This window comes from Salvelinus fontinalis, chromosome 9 (assembly GCF_029448725.1).
Source record: "Salvelinus fontinalis isolate EN_2023a chromosome 9, ASM2944872v1, whole genome shotgun sequence".
Taxonomy (NCBI): Eukaryota; Metazoa; Chordata; class Actinopteri; order Salmoniformes; family Salmonidae; genus Salvelinus; species Salvelinus fontinalis.
The window spans coordinates 14,456,154-14,470,527 of NC_074673.1; the positions used below are offsets into that span (position 1 = coordinate 14,456,154).

Here is a 14,374-nt window from a genome sequence, read left to right on the forward strand (position 1 = left end):
TACAAGTTAAAATTAAAGAATGAAGCAACAGTGACTAGATCAATAAAAAAGTGGTCAGATGAAGCAGATGCTAAGCTACAGGACTGTTTTGCTAGCACAGACTGGAATATGTTCCGGGATCCCTCCGATGGCATTGAGGAGTACACCACATCAGTCATTGGCTTCATCATTAAGTGCTTTGATGACGTCATCCCCACAGTGACCGTACGTACATACCGCAACCAGAAGCCATGGATAACAGGCAGCATCTGCACTGAGCTAAAGGCTAGAGCTGCCGCTTTCAAGGTGCGGGATTCTAAACCGCAAGCTTATAAGAAATGCCACTTATGCCCTCCGGCAAACCATCAAACAGGCAAAGCGTCAATACAGGACTAATATCGAATCATACTACACCGGATCTGACGCTCGTCGGATATGGCAGGGCTTGCAAACCATTACAGTCTACAAAGGGAAGCACAGCCGAGTGCTGCCTAGTGATACGAGCCTACCAGACGAGCTAAACTACTCCTATGCTTGCTTCAAGGCAAATAACACTGAAACATGCATGAGAGCACCAGCTGTTCCAGAACATTGTGTGATCACGCTCTCCACAGCCGATGTGAGTAAGACCTTTGAACAGATCAACATTCACAAGGCCGCAGGGCCAGACGGATTACCAGGACGTGTACTGTGAGCATGCGCTGACCAACTGGCAAGTGTCTTCACTGACATTTTCAGCTTCTCCCTGTCCGAGTCTGTAATACCAACATGTTTTAAGCAGACCACCATAGTGCCTGTGCCCAAGAACATTAAGGTAACCTGCCCAAATGACAACCGACCCGTAGGACTCACATCTGTAGCCATGAAGTGCTTTGAAAGGCTGGTCATGTTTTACATCAACACCATTATCCCAGAAACCCTAGACCCACCTCAATTTGCATACTGCCCCAACAGATCCACAGATGATACAATCTCTATTGCACTCCACACTGCCCTTTCCCACCTGGACAAAAGGCACACCTATGTGACAATGCTGTTCATTGACTACAGCTCAGCGTTCAAAACCATAGTGCCCTCAAAGCTCCTCACTAAGCTAAGGACCCTGGGACTAAACACCTCCCTCTGCAACTGGATCCTGGACTTCCTGACGGGCCGCCCCCAGGTGATAGAGGTAGGTAACAACACATCCGCCACGCTGATCCTCAACACAGGGGCCCCTAAGTGGTGCGTGCTCAGTACCTTCCTGTACTCCCTGTTCACTCATGACTGCACGGCCAGGCACGACTCGACTCCAACACCATCATTAAATTTGCCAATGACACAACGGTGGTAGTCCTGATCACCGACAGTGTCGAAACAGCCGATAGGGAGGATGTCAGAGACCTGGCCGTGTGGTGCCAGGACAAGAACCTCTCCCTCAACGTGACCAAGACAAAGGAGATGATTGTGGACTAGAGGAAAAAGAGGACCGAGCATGCCCCCATTCTCATCGAAGGGGCTGCAGTGGAGCAGGTTGAGAGCTTCAAGTTCCTTGGTGTCCACATCACCAACAAACTAACATGGTCCAAGCACACCAAGACAGTTGTGAAGAGGGCCCGACAAAACCTATTCCCACTCAGGAGACTGAAAAGATTTGGCATGGGTCCTCAGATCCTCAAAAGGTTCTACAGCTGCACCATTGAGAGCATCCTGACTGGTTGCATCACTGCCTGGTATGGCAACTCCTCGGCCTCCGACCGCAAGGCACTACAGAGGGTAGTGCGAACGGCCCAGTACATCACTGGGGCCAAGCTTCCTGCCATCCAGGACCTCTATACCAGGCGGTGTCAGAGGAAGGCCCTAAAAATTGTTAAAGACTTCAGCCACCCTAGTCGTAGACTGTTCTCTCTGCTACCGCACGGCAAGCGGTACCGGAGTGCCAAGTCGAGGTCCAAGAGGCTTCTAAACAGCTTCTATCCCCAAGCCATAAGACTCCTGAACATCTAATCAAATGGCTACCCAGACTATTTGCATTGCCCCCACTCTCTTTACACCGCTGCTACTCTCTGTTGTTGTCATCTATGCATAGTTACGTCAATAACTCTACCTACATGTACATACTACCTCAACTAACCGGTACCCCCCTGTATATAGTCTCACTATTGTTGTTTTACTGCTTCTCTATAATTACTTGTTACTTTTGTCTCTTATTCTTGTCCGTATTTTTTGAAACTGCATTGTTGGTTGTGGGCTCTTCACTGTAAGATCTACACCTGTTGTATCCGGCGCATGTGACTAATACAATTTGATTTGATAAGGTCCCACAGTTGACAGAGCATGTCAGAGCAAAAACAAAGCCATGAGGCCTGAAGGAATTGTCCATGGAGCTCTGAGACGGGATTATGTCGAGGCACAGATCTGGGGGTACTTAAAAATGTCTGCAGCATTGAACGTCCCCCAGTGGCCTCCATCATTCTTAAATGGAAATAGTTTGGAACTACCAAGACTCGTCCTAGAACTTTCCAAATGCACTGTATACTACCACTAAACACAATTAGCATTTTCCCCCTTCAATTTCTCCAAGGGTTGCTGAAATGTGTAATACTGTACTTTACAATGGTCTGCATTAGTAATAATTTCAACAAGCAATGGGTGTTTGTTGGGTTTCTATTTAAGCTGCCATTCCTAAAGATGTAGGATCTTAATTTGATCACTCTTTTGTTGTTGAGAATTTTACTGCCCCCCAGGGAATGCAGATGAGCTTCCTGATTTCCATAAATTCACTGAAAACCCACACTAACAGATGTTTATATATATTAATAGTATTGCACGTTTCATGTAAGCTACTTTAGGCCAGATAATTGCCCAGGGGTATTAAACTCTTACCCTACGACAGGCCTGGGCAATTCCAGTCCTTGGGGGCAATGATTGGTGTCACACTTCTCCCCCACTCCTAGCATACACACCTGATTTAAACAAGTTGCATTATTAACTGAAGATCATGATTAGTTGATTATTGGAGTCAGGTGTGTTAGCTGGGGCTGGGGCAAAAGTGTGACACCAATCAGGCTCCCGAGGACTGGAGATGCCCAGACCTGCCCTACGAGGTTCGGAGCCTGCTGGTGTTCTGTTCTACCTGATAACTAATGGCACACACCTGGTGTTCCAGGTAAAACTGCAGTGGAACTGGGTTCGAGGTCCAGAGTTGAGTTTGTAGGTAATACTGATCAAGCAACATTATGGACTAAACATAAAAATCCTGTTGCTGCAGAACTATTTTGCTGTGACAATATAGGTCAAATTAAGATCCTACATCTGTATAACAGACACATCAAATCCATAGAGGGAGAGATGCTATGTATAAATGTATTTAAAAGGTGAATATCAACATGAAAATATAAGGATGAGAGTGTTGTCGCTCTGTGACACTCACGACCATAGCAGCTCATGCAAATAGCATTTTGTAGCACAGTGGCAGGTGCATTTTGAGTGCCAAAAGGTATCTGACTTGATTTGAAGAGACCAAAGGGTCTGGAAGGACATGGATAATTAAGAGAGAAACATCCTGCCTGAGTTTAGGTCACAATAGTACAGTGGGAGCAAAAACAGCATGATGCTTTTTACCATGAGCCAATCATGTTTTACTATCACTCTTCAGGAAGCACATAGGGCCATTGACAAATCTCCATCACATTCTGTTCTGGGCAGTCTTCTCCAGCTCGCTCCACCCTATCCCGGTTTTCTTAGTATCTGCCTCAAGCTCCTGCCTCCATGTGTTTCTTGGCCTATTCCCTTGTGGGTTTCAGGTTAAGGCCTAACAGCATGGAGTAAAGGCAAACAAAAAGAGTACTAATTTAAAAAATGATTGGGCGTCATTTAGACAGTTCACCTTTTGAGTAGGAGCAATTAATTACCTGACCCCAGAAAAAAAACTTCAAACATATCAAAGAAAAGAAGCCAAAGGCACGGGAGGTAGAGCTTTCGTGTTCTTTCAGGAAGCATCCAGCTTCAGTGGCGGAGAAGCACAGCCCAGGAGTCTTTTTTGTTGTTGTTGTTGCTAATTTCTCCTCAATTGACCAATAAACCATGAAATGAATGAGCTTCTTTTCCAATCACAACTTTATTTAAGAGCCAACACTTTGTCTCCGACAAGACCAACAGGTAGATAAGTTGCATCTTCTGCTCCAGCCACCCCCAGAACCACCAATTGAGAGAACTGGATCTACTCCACATCTGCCCACTAAAGCTATGTTTACACAGGCAGCCCATTCTGATCTTATTGGCAAAAGAGCTGATCTGATTGGTCAAAAGACCAATTAGTGGAAAAATATAAAAAATGGTCTGCCTGTGTAAACACAGCATTAGTGCCACAGATCCTGCCAAATGTCAAAAGGTGGAAAATTGAAGGGGTTGATTTTGGATTGAGCAGCAGCATGAAGTAGAAGCTAACACAAATGAGTACACATTTAATAAATAATAGAATGGTTTATACAGTTTTTCACCTCAGCCGGGGAAATTATCTGAACACATTCACACAGTCTCAGAAACAAGCATTCAATAAACCATACAAATAAAACGGTTCAAAAGAAAATAAGTGAAAAGCACAGGAAGTGGTGCAGCCCAGGAAGCAGCCGTCTGCTTTCCTTGTAGTTTTTGTCTGTCAAATACATTCACCACTTTCTCAACAAGACAGAACAAAGGGTTAAATATAGTACAGATGACCACTTAAATAGTCAATTATTTAATTTCCATTAGAGTCAATTAATACATTTAAATTATAGGCAATTAGTTACATCTGTGACATAGCCATAGTCACATTTTGTTGTGTGAATGCCTTTTAGTTGGGTTTATTGAATGTATCTTTAACCCAGGTATCTTTGCTGTGGACAGAGCTTTGTCAAAGTCACAACATAACACACCACTGTCCATGTTGTGATTATTGTAACCTTGACATATTTCAGTTCAAGAGCAGGAAGCTTTGTATTCTGTACCATTGAAGTTAAGAGATGGGATTATGGCACATTGCTTATTTACGTTTGAGTAATTTAGCAGACATTCTTATCCAGAGTGACTTACACAAGCAATTAGGGTTAAGTGCCTTGCTCAAGGGCACATCGACCAAATTTTCACCTAGTCAGCTCGTGGATTCAAACCAGCAACCTTTTGGTTACTGGCACAATGCTCCTAATCGCTACGCTACCTGCTGCTTATGACCTAGTCAGGTTTCAGCCCTGGCTATCTTCAACAGCTGCGGTCGGACTGTCCCCCTTACAAATCAGATGTGGAGAGAAAATACGTATTATTATGATCTGATAAACTATTGGCTCATGGTATTCCCAGACAAAAGCACTAGCAACACAAGAGAAGGAACAACATTGACATATGTACATGTGGAGACAGTTGAATGCCTAATTGAAAAACTAACAACAAAGACATTCACATAAAGCACAATCCCTGTCCTCCTGTATACTCCTCACACATTATAGAAGTCTGTGATTTTTGTGATTCAGTGATTCTGTACTTTGTAAAGACCTCAGGTCATCTCACCGTAGTATTTTACTACTGGATATACATACAGCACCATCTAGTGGTGAACATCTAGTGGTGAGCTTACTGACAATCACAAACATAACATCTTGTGATGAATTAAGGGCACTTTTGCATGGTTCCTAAGTAGATCTTTTTATTTCCAAAGGATGATTCTTTTTAAAGGAAAGACAAGTTAAACAAAGACATGTACAAGTACTACATCGCTTAAATTAATTGCTTCAGAAACGGATAAAGGCACTAATCACACTGCCTACGATAAAATAATATGCTTTATTTTTTATTTATTTTACAACAATGTTAAGACAAAGACATTTGCCATGACTTTTCAGTTGCTGATCAACAAAACGATAACATGCCATTGTGACTAACAACACAATTATAAAATGTATTGGATACTAAAAGTATTACTGTATAATTAATGGAAGCTACATGAGACAGAAAACAAATATTGTTGTCAGTGATTCTACTACTAAGTATCGTCATTGCTAAAAAGGAAAGTTACTGTTTCTTGCTAACATATCTAAAGTTAGAAAAATAGCATACATATGTTACGGCGGCAGGTAGCCTAGTGGTTGTGTTGGACTAGTAACCAAAAGGTTGCAAGATTGAATCCCTGAGCTGACAAAGTAAAAATGTGTTGTTCTGCCCCTGAACAAGGCAGTTCCTTCCCACTGTTCCAAGGCTGTCATTGAAAATAAGAGTTTGTCCTTAACTGACCTGCCTAGTTAAATAATTATACACAAAATAACAACATAAAATTAAGCTCAAAGACTTTGGAAAAGAAACCCGGCAGTGTTACAAAAGCTTTAAAAATACTTATTTGAAATGCTTGCATGTACTCAAGACCAAACAAGGTACAAAATATTTTAAGAACATGGTCATTGTTAAGTGCTTTCTTCTCTTCTGACGCAACTCATTAAAAAACTCATCTTATAAACTTCTGAGATATGAAATCCTAAATAGATACTGAATATGAGTGTAATGATGGATTTTGTCTCAAGAAGAATATCAAAACACTGAAAGGAATTCATTCATAGTATATAGAACAGCTAAATTCTGAGCATGAGCATGTTAGTAACACTGATAGAATACACTTCAAAATGCATGTGATTTTGAATTATACTCCACCATATATGCAAACTTGCAAAGCTCCATAACAATGGCGGTCCATTCTGTAATTGCTGTGTATTCTAGACAAAATATATTCGACTCTGGACATACACAGTGTCCAAAACATTAAGAACACCTGCTCTTTCCATGACATAGACTGACCAGGTGAATCCAGGTGAAAGCTATGGTACGTTATTGATGTTAAATCCACTTCAATCAGCGTAGATGAAGAGGAGGAGACAGGTTAAATAAGGATTTTTAAGCCTTGAGACAATTGAGACGTGGATTGTGTATTTAAGTGCCTTTGAACGGTTTATGGTAGTAGATGCCAGGCGCACCAGTTTGAGTGTGTCAAGAACTGCAACGCCGCCGGGATTTTCACTATCAAGTTTCCTGTGTGTCAAGAATGGTCCACCATCCAAAGGACATCCAGCCAACTTGACACAACTGTGGGAAGCATTGGAGGCAACATCGGCCAGCATCCCTTTGGAATGCTTTCGACAGCTTGTAGTCCATGCCCCAACGAATTGAGACTGTTTTGAGGGCAAAATGGGGGGAGCAACTCAACATTAGGAAGGTGTTCCTAATATTTTGTGCACTCGGTGTATATAGAAAAATATGGTGTTAAGGGACTCACAATCTGGCCATGCTAGAACAGACGGAAGTAACCTCAAATCTGATGTTTAACTACCAACCACCAATAGTTCAGGCTAACTTTGAACTTAAACCATCATACTAACCTTAGACTAGAAGATCTTATCCTTTATGAAAAACAAATGTATCCTCATCAATTTTGATATTGATGATGTTGCCAGTTTATTTGTTTCTAACATGGCAGTCTAGTATGGTGACTACCGACTTCAGCCAGTGGTGTGTTCTGAAGGGGGTGTGTTCAACCTTAGTGGGAGGAGCTACAATGGTTGGCCACGTCTTGTAGCCTGCGGAAGAGGGCTGTCTGGTTGTTCGGACACAACCTCTTGGGGGACGGCTCCTCCTCCAGCTGCATGCTGCGCTTCTTGGTGGGCGTCTCCCCGGTGCGGATCATACTGTTGATCTCCGCCAGGCGCTGCACATAAAGAGATAGAGGTCAGAGACACAGGTTAGGGAGGTTCATCATCATCATAGGTCAGGTAAGGTTCCAGAAACAGTTAGGGTTTTTAGATTAAGGACACTAGTACGAGACGCCATCAAAACCTGGTCCTGAAGCTCCACTATAGGGAGTGTAGGCTTTTGTTCTACTCCAGCATTAACACACCTGATTCAACCAATCAATTAGCCACTGTAAGGCTATGAAAAATACTGTGCTGAAACAGTGTACATGTGTGCATGAGTAATGTATGTGCGTGTACTTGTGACTCACGTTGGCTGGGCCGCTGCAGATGTAGTAGAATATCTTGTCCTGTGCGGTAGCGGTGGGGGGGCTGTCACTAGCCTTATGGGGAGAGATATAGATGGAGTGGTTGTGGGACAGGAGGACCCTGCGAGGGGAGCTGGTCCTCAGGGAGGGGTACAGGCACAGGGGAGGAGACTCTAGCTGTCAAGGATAAACACACGCAGCAGAGTTCGTTTTCAAAACAAAAGACAATGCAAAAAGTGAAAGGTTTGCAGAATAGAGGCTAGTTTGTAAACATAACTTCCTTCTTTTCTCTCTCTCTCTCACCCCTGCAGAGGATGAGCTGGGCGAGTAGCGCAGGGCAAAGTGGCGCATCTGTTTGATGTAGACCCGGTTGTAGAAGTGGATGAGGTCTCCTCGTTGCTCCCCCCCCACCACCACTCCCCCTTCATCATCCTGCTGCTGGGAGGGAGGGAGGGATGAGGAGAGGAAGGTGGAGGGGGACAGGGTGGGGGTGGATGGGGTGCTGCCAGGCTGAGGGGTGGGTAGGGTGCTGGTGGAACGCATGGGTACGGGGCTGCTGTCTCCACTTCCTAAGGGGCGTAGAGAGAAAGGGAGATGGAAAATAGCGTTTGTATGTGTGTGTGTGTGTGTGTGTGTGTGTGTGTGTGTGTGTGTGTGTGTGTGTGTGTGTGTGTGTGTGTGTGTGTGTGTGTGTGTTTGTGTTCCTACCCTCATGGCTGGTCTGTGTAGGAGAGCTCTGTCCATTTCCCTCACTGCTTCCTGAGTGACGTCTCTTCCTCCCAGAGATCAACACACTCCTGTAGACCTAGTAAACAAAATCAGACAGCTGGTGGTCCAATGATAGCTTTGCCACTACCAACTGACAATACTCCAGTGTCTATAAGGGAAAAACAATGACGCTGCCACAGTACAATAGGCTCAAACTAGAGCCTGGAGTTATTACTGGTCAGGAAAATCTCCTGACCCTAGTCATAAGGCCCTAGTACATTACTCACGCTGCTGCTGGCCTGGGGCTGAGAGCGGTAACACTTCATGATGTTCTGGAAGGACTTGTCCTCTTTGGTCACCTTAACAACGGTAGGAAACACAAATACAAGTCTTTAGGAAGAGGACACACAAACAATCTGCATGCTACACATAAACGGCATGGTACAGTACCTTATGCACACGCACACCCATAACCCCCGCCCCACACAAACATCCCACACACACACACTCTAACCTACCTTGGTCATGACGTACACAGCACACATGAGGAGCTGGTCTAGGTGTCGGTCCATCATGAGCTCTGTGTAGTGCACCAGAGAGTACTCGAAACACGTCCAGATCTTCCTCCGCAGCTCACTAGAGATGTCCAGCTTGGCACACATGTCTCTGAGACGCACACTGGCCAGGTGGTACACCTGTTGGCACAGCACAGTGGCTTTAAGTCTTTAAACTCAAGCAAAAATGTATGGTATGAAGCACTATAGTTGTAGGGTTCTTAAAGCTTGGCAGAAACAGACTACTAGGACGGATCCAAACGATTTTATCCATATCCAAAAGATGAGTTAGATTTGTAACATGCCTGAAGTATCCCTTTAAATTCCGTGCCAGATGAAGATGGTGTTTGTGTTCCCTTACCTTGCGGAAGAACAGCGAGAGGGAACTCTTTTTCTGAGGCCCGTTATTGGACGGGCCCTGGGCTGCCGGCTTCTTGATTGGCTTGCCGGCGGCGTGGCTGCCCTGGAGAGTGGGTCTGTTCAGGGTGGTGGTGGTCTGTGGTTGGCTGGTCAAAGTGCCAGTCAGGGACTGGGCAGACAGGGGCTGGAGCGTGGCCATACCTTGTCCCGTCACACTGACCTTGACAGGGATGAAGGTGATGCCTCCGTTCTCATTGGCTATTCCTAAAAAGGTCAGAGAGCATGATATTGCTCATTTATAATATGAAATATTTGTATAGGATTCATCATAGTGTAGCAACCTGCATGCTGCATTGGAGTCAGAAACCCCCCTATATAATGCATATAGGAGTCATACAGTAATTTGGCAGTAGGGGCATAAGGTGTACAAAAAAACAATGACATACTGTACAGTAATTCATCTGCAAATGTCACCTTGCACAGGTATGGTGACCGTCTGTCCGTTGTTAGCGGTAACTTTGGGCGTTTCCATGGTGACCACCGTCTGTCCAGCAGGGATGGCCTGGGAGGTCCTGAGGTTGGTAGTAGGGGTGGTGGTGGAGGGGTCCGAGGGGGCGTCGCAGGACACATCCACAAACAGCCGTCTCCTGGCCGAGCCCATGGTGGGGCAGCTGTAGCGGTCCAACATGGTGGTGGTGGACACACCTGGGGGGGAGAGGAAAGGGAGGGGTGACATGGTTAACTTGACATGGTTAATAGGACCACCACCCAGGACAATGGACCTAATCCCAGAAGCCGACCCAAAACAACGGCACTGCAGAAGGGGCAGACGGAGTGGCCTCCTGTTCTGGCTCCGTAGACGTGCACGTCGCCCACGAGTATACTACTCGCTAATGTCCAGTCTCTTGACAACAAGGGAGATTCGAGCAAAGGTTGCCTTCCAGAGAGACATTAGAGATTGTAACATTCTCTGTTTCACGGAAACATGGCTCTCTCTGGATATGTTGTCAGAATCGGTTCAGCCACCTGGTTTCTCCATGCATCACGCAGATAGAGGTAAACTCCTCTCTGGGAAGAGGAAGGGCGGGGGGTGTATGCTTCATGATTAACGACTCATGGTGTAATCCTAACAACATACAGGAACTCAAGTCCATCTGCTCACCAGACCTAGAATTCCTTACAATCAAATGCCAGTCATTTATCTCCCAAGGGAATTATTGTAAATTATCGTCACAGCTGTTTACATTCCCCCTCAAGCAGACACCACGACGGCCCTCAAGGAACTTCACTGGACTCTATGTAAACTGGTAATCATATATCCTGAATTAGCATTTATTGTAGCTGGGGATTTTAACAAAGCAAATTTGAGAACAAGGCTACCTAAATTCTATCAGCATTTTGATTGCACTACGCGCGGGTGTAATACACTCGATCATGTATACAAAGCCCTCCCCCGCCCTCCCTTCGGCAAATTCCACCACGACGCCATCTTGCTCCTACTGTCTTATAGGCAGAAACTCAAACAGGATGTACCAGTGACTAGAACCATTCAAAGCTGGTCTGACCAATTGGAATCTACGCTTCAAGATTGTTTTGATCACGCGGACTGGGATACGTTCCGGTCAGCCTCAGATAACAACATTGATCTATACGCTGACTTGGTGAGTGAGTTATTAAAAAAGTGCATTGGAGATGTTGTACCTACTGTGACTATTAAAACCTACACTAACCCGAAATTCCGGATGGATGGCAGCATTCACGCAAAACTGAAAGCGCGAACCACCTCATTTAACCATGGAAAGAGGTCTGGGAATATGACTGAATATAAAATATAAACAGTGTAGTTACAGTGTAGGCAAAATGTCAGTATAGAGACAAAGTGGAGTCGCAATTCAACGGCTCAGACACGAGACATATGTGGCAGGGTCTACAGGAAATCACGGACTACAAAAAGAAAACCAGCCACGCTTCCAGACTAACTAAACACTTTCTTTGCCCGCATTGAGGATAATACAGTGCCATCGTCGCGGCCCACTAACAAGGACTGCGCCCCCCCCCCCTCTCTTTCTCTGTGGCCGACGTGAGTAAAATATTTAAATGTGTTAACCCTCGCAAGGCTGCTGGCTCAGACGGCATCCCTAGCCGCGTCCTCAGAGTACACGTAAACCAGCTGGCTGGTGTGTTTACAGACATATTCAATAGCTCCCTATCCCAGTCTGCTGTCCCCACATGCTTCAAGATGGCCACCATTGTTCCTGTACCCAAGAAGGCCAAGATAATTGAACTAAATGACTACCGCCCCGTAGCACTCACTTCTGTCATCATGAAGTGCTTTGAGAGACTAGTCAAGGATCATATCACCTCCACCTTACCGGCCACCCTAAACCCACTTCAGTTTGCATTAGGCCCCAACAGGTCCAGAGACAATGCCCTATCCCATCTGGACAAGAGGAATACCTTTGTAAGAATGCTGTTCATTGACTACAGCTCAGTACCCTCCAAGCTCATCATCAAGCTGGTGGCCCTGGGCCTCAACCCTACCCTGTGCAATTGGGTCCTGGATTTTCTGACGGGCCGACCCAGGTGGTGAAGGTAGGGAACAACATCTCCACTTCGCTGACCCTCAACACTGGGGCCCCACAAGGGTGCGTGCCCAGCCCCCTCCTGTACTCCCTGTCACCCATGACTGCGTGGCCATGCACGCATACAACTCAATCATCAAGTTTGCAGACGACACAACAGCAGTGGGCTTGATTACCAACAACGACGAAACAGCCTACAGGGAGGAGGCGAGGGCACTCGGAGTGTGGTGTCAGGAAAACAACCTCTCACTCAACGTCAACAAAACAAAAAAGATGATTGTGGACTTCAGGAAACAGCAGAGGGAGCACCCCCTATTCATATCGAAGGGACAGGAGTGGAGAAGGTGTAAAGTTTTAAGTTCCTCAGCGTACACATCACGAACAAACTGAAATGGTCCACCCACACAGACAGCGTGGTGAAAAAGACGCAACAGCGCATCTTAAACCTCAGGAGGCTGAAGAAATTTGGCTTGTCACCCAATTGAGAGCATCCTGTCGGGCTGTATCACAGCCTGGTACGGCAACCGCAAGGCCTTCAACCGCAAGGCTCTCCAGAGGGTGGTGCGGTCTGCACAACACATCACCGGAGGCAAACTGCTCATCTGCGTGAACGTGCCTTATGCATGCTGCAAGGAGGCATGAGGACTGCAGATGTGGCCTGGGCAATAAATTGCAATGTCCGTACTGTGACACGCCTAAAACAGCGCTACAGGGAGACAGGACGGACAGCTGATCGTCCTCGCAATGGCAGACCACGGGTAACAACACCTGCACAGGATCGGTACATTTGAACATCACACCTGCGGGACAGGTACAGGATGGCAACAACAACTGCCCGAGTTACACCAGGAACGCACAATCCCTCCATCAGTGCTCAGACTGTCCGCAATAGGCTGAGAGAGGCTGGACTGAGTGCTTGTAGGCCTGTTGTAAGGCAGGTCCTCACCAGATATCAGCGGAAACAACGTCGGCTATGGGCACAAACCCACCGTCGCTGGACCAGAAAGGACTGGCAAAAAGTGCTCTTCACTTTTATCGTCAAAGGAATGAGCATTTATCGTCAAAGGAATGAGCGTTACACCGAGGCCTGTACTCTGGAACGGGAGGTGGAGGGTCCGTCGTGGTCTGGGGTGGTGTGTCACAGCATCATCGGACTGAGCTTGTTGTCATTGCAGGCAATCTCAACGCTGTGCGTTACAGGGAAGACATCCTCCTCCCTCATGTGGTACCCTTCCTACAGGCTCATCCTGATATGACCCTCCAGCATGACAATACCACCAGCCATACTGCTCGTTCTGTGCGTGATTTCCTGCAAGACAGGAATGTCAGTGTTCTGCCATGGTCAGCGAAGAGCCCGGATCTCAATCCCATTGAGCACGTCTGGGACCTGTTGGATCGGAGGGTGAGAGGGCCATTCCCCCCAGAAATGTCTGGGGACATGCAGGTGCCTTGGTAGAAGAGTGGGGTAACATCTCACAGCAAGTACTGGCAAATCTGGTGCAGTCCATGAGGAGATGCACTGCAGTACTTAATGCAGCTGGTGGCCACACCAGATATTGACTGTTACTTTTGATTTTGACCCCCCTTTGTTCAGGGACACATTATTCCATTTCTGTTAGTCACATGTCTGTGGAACTTGTTCAGTTTATGTCTCAGTTGTTGAATCTTGTTATGTTCATACAAATATTTACACATGTTAAGTTTGCTGAAAATAAACGCAGTTGACAGTGAGAAGACGTTACTTTTTTTGCAGAGTTTATGTACATATTCTCATTCACCCCTTTAGATTTGTGTGTATTAGGTAGTTGTTGGGAAATTGTTAGATTACTTGTTAGATATTACTGCACTGTCGGAACTAGAAGCACAAGCATTTTGCTGCACTCACATTAACATTTGCTAACCATGTGTATGTGACCAATAGAATTTCACTTGATTTGATTTTGAGCTAAATGACAAACTGACTTTCTGAATAAAAAGCTAACTGACTAACCTTTCCCACCACGGTTGGCGCCCAGGTCAGTGCCATGGTTGTTGGGGGTGAGAGGGGCGGCTCCGTCCCCATCTTCCAGATGCTGTGATGGCATCACCTGAACATCAATGAGAACAATTATTATTTTGTACTAATTTCAGTCCAGTCCATCTTTTTCAAGACATTGAATTCAGTATTCCTTTGGGTTCACATGATTCAGCATGTG

The 14,374-nt window shown here is 45.7% G+C and overlaps 1 protein-coding gene across 2 annotated transcripts in view; it reads right to left on the minus strand.

The window, feature by feature from the left end:
- Positions 1–5,759: 5,759 nt before the first annotated feature.
- The window catches only part of rbl2 (retinoblastoma-like 2 (p130)), a 34,673-nt gene continuing 26,058 nt past the window's right edge, over positions 5,760–14,374 (minus strand). For both annotated transcript variants that reach the window (XM_055933494.1, XM_055933493.1), the window contains 9 exons: positions 14,170–14,266; positions 10,072–10,302; positions 9,599–9,861; positions 9,202–9,378; positions 8,971–9,042; positions 8,684–8,780; positions 8,279–8,544; positions 7,979–8,152; positions 5,760–7,684 (listed from right to left, as the gene is read on the minus strand). In XM_055933494.1, coding sequence (XP_055789469.1) covers positions 7,517–7,684; positions 7,979–8,152; positions 8,279–8,544; positions 8,684–8,780; positions 8,971–9,042; positions 9,202–9,378; positions 9,599–9,861; positions 10,072–10,302; positions 14,170–14,266 — 1,545 coding nt within the window. In that variant the 3' untranslated portion in view covers positions 5,760–7,516. The remainder of the gene's footprint in view (positions 7,685–7,978; positions 8,153–8,278; positions 8,545–8,683; positions 8,781–8,970; positions 9,043–9,201; positions 9,379–9,598; positions 9,862–10,071; positions 10,303–14,169; positions 14,267–14,374) is intronic.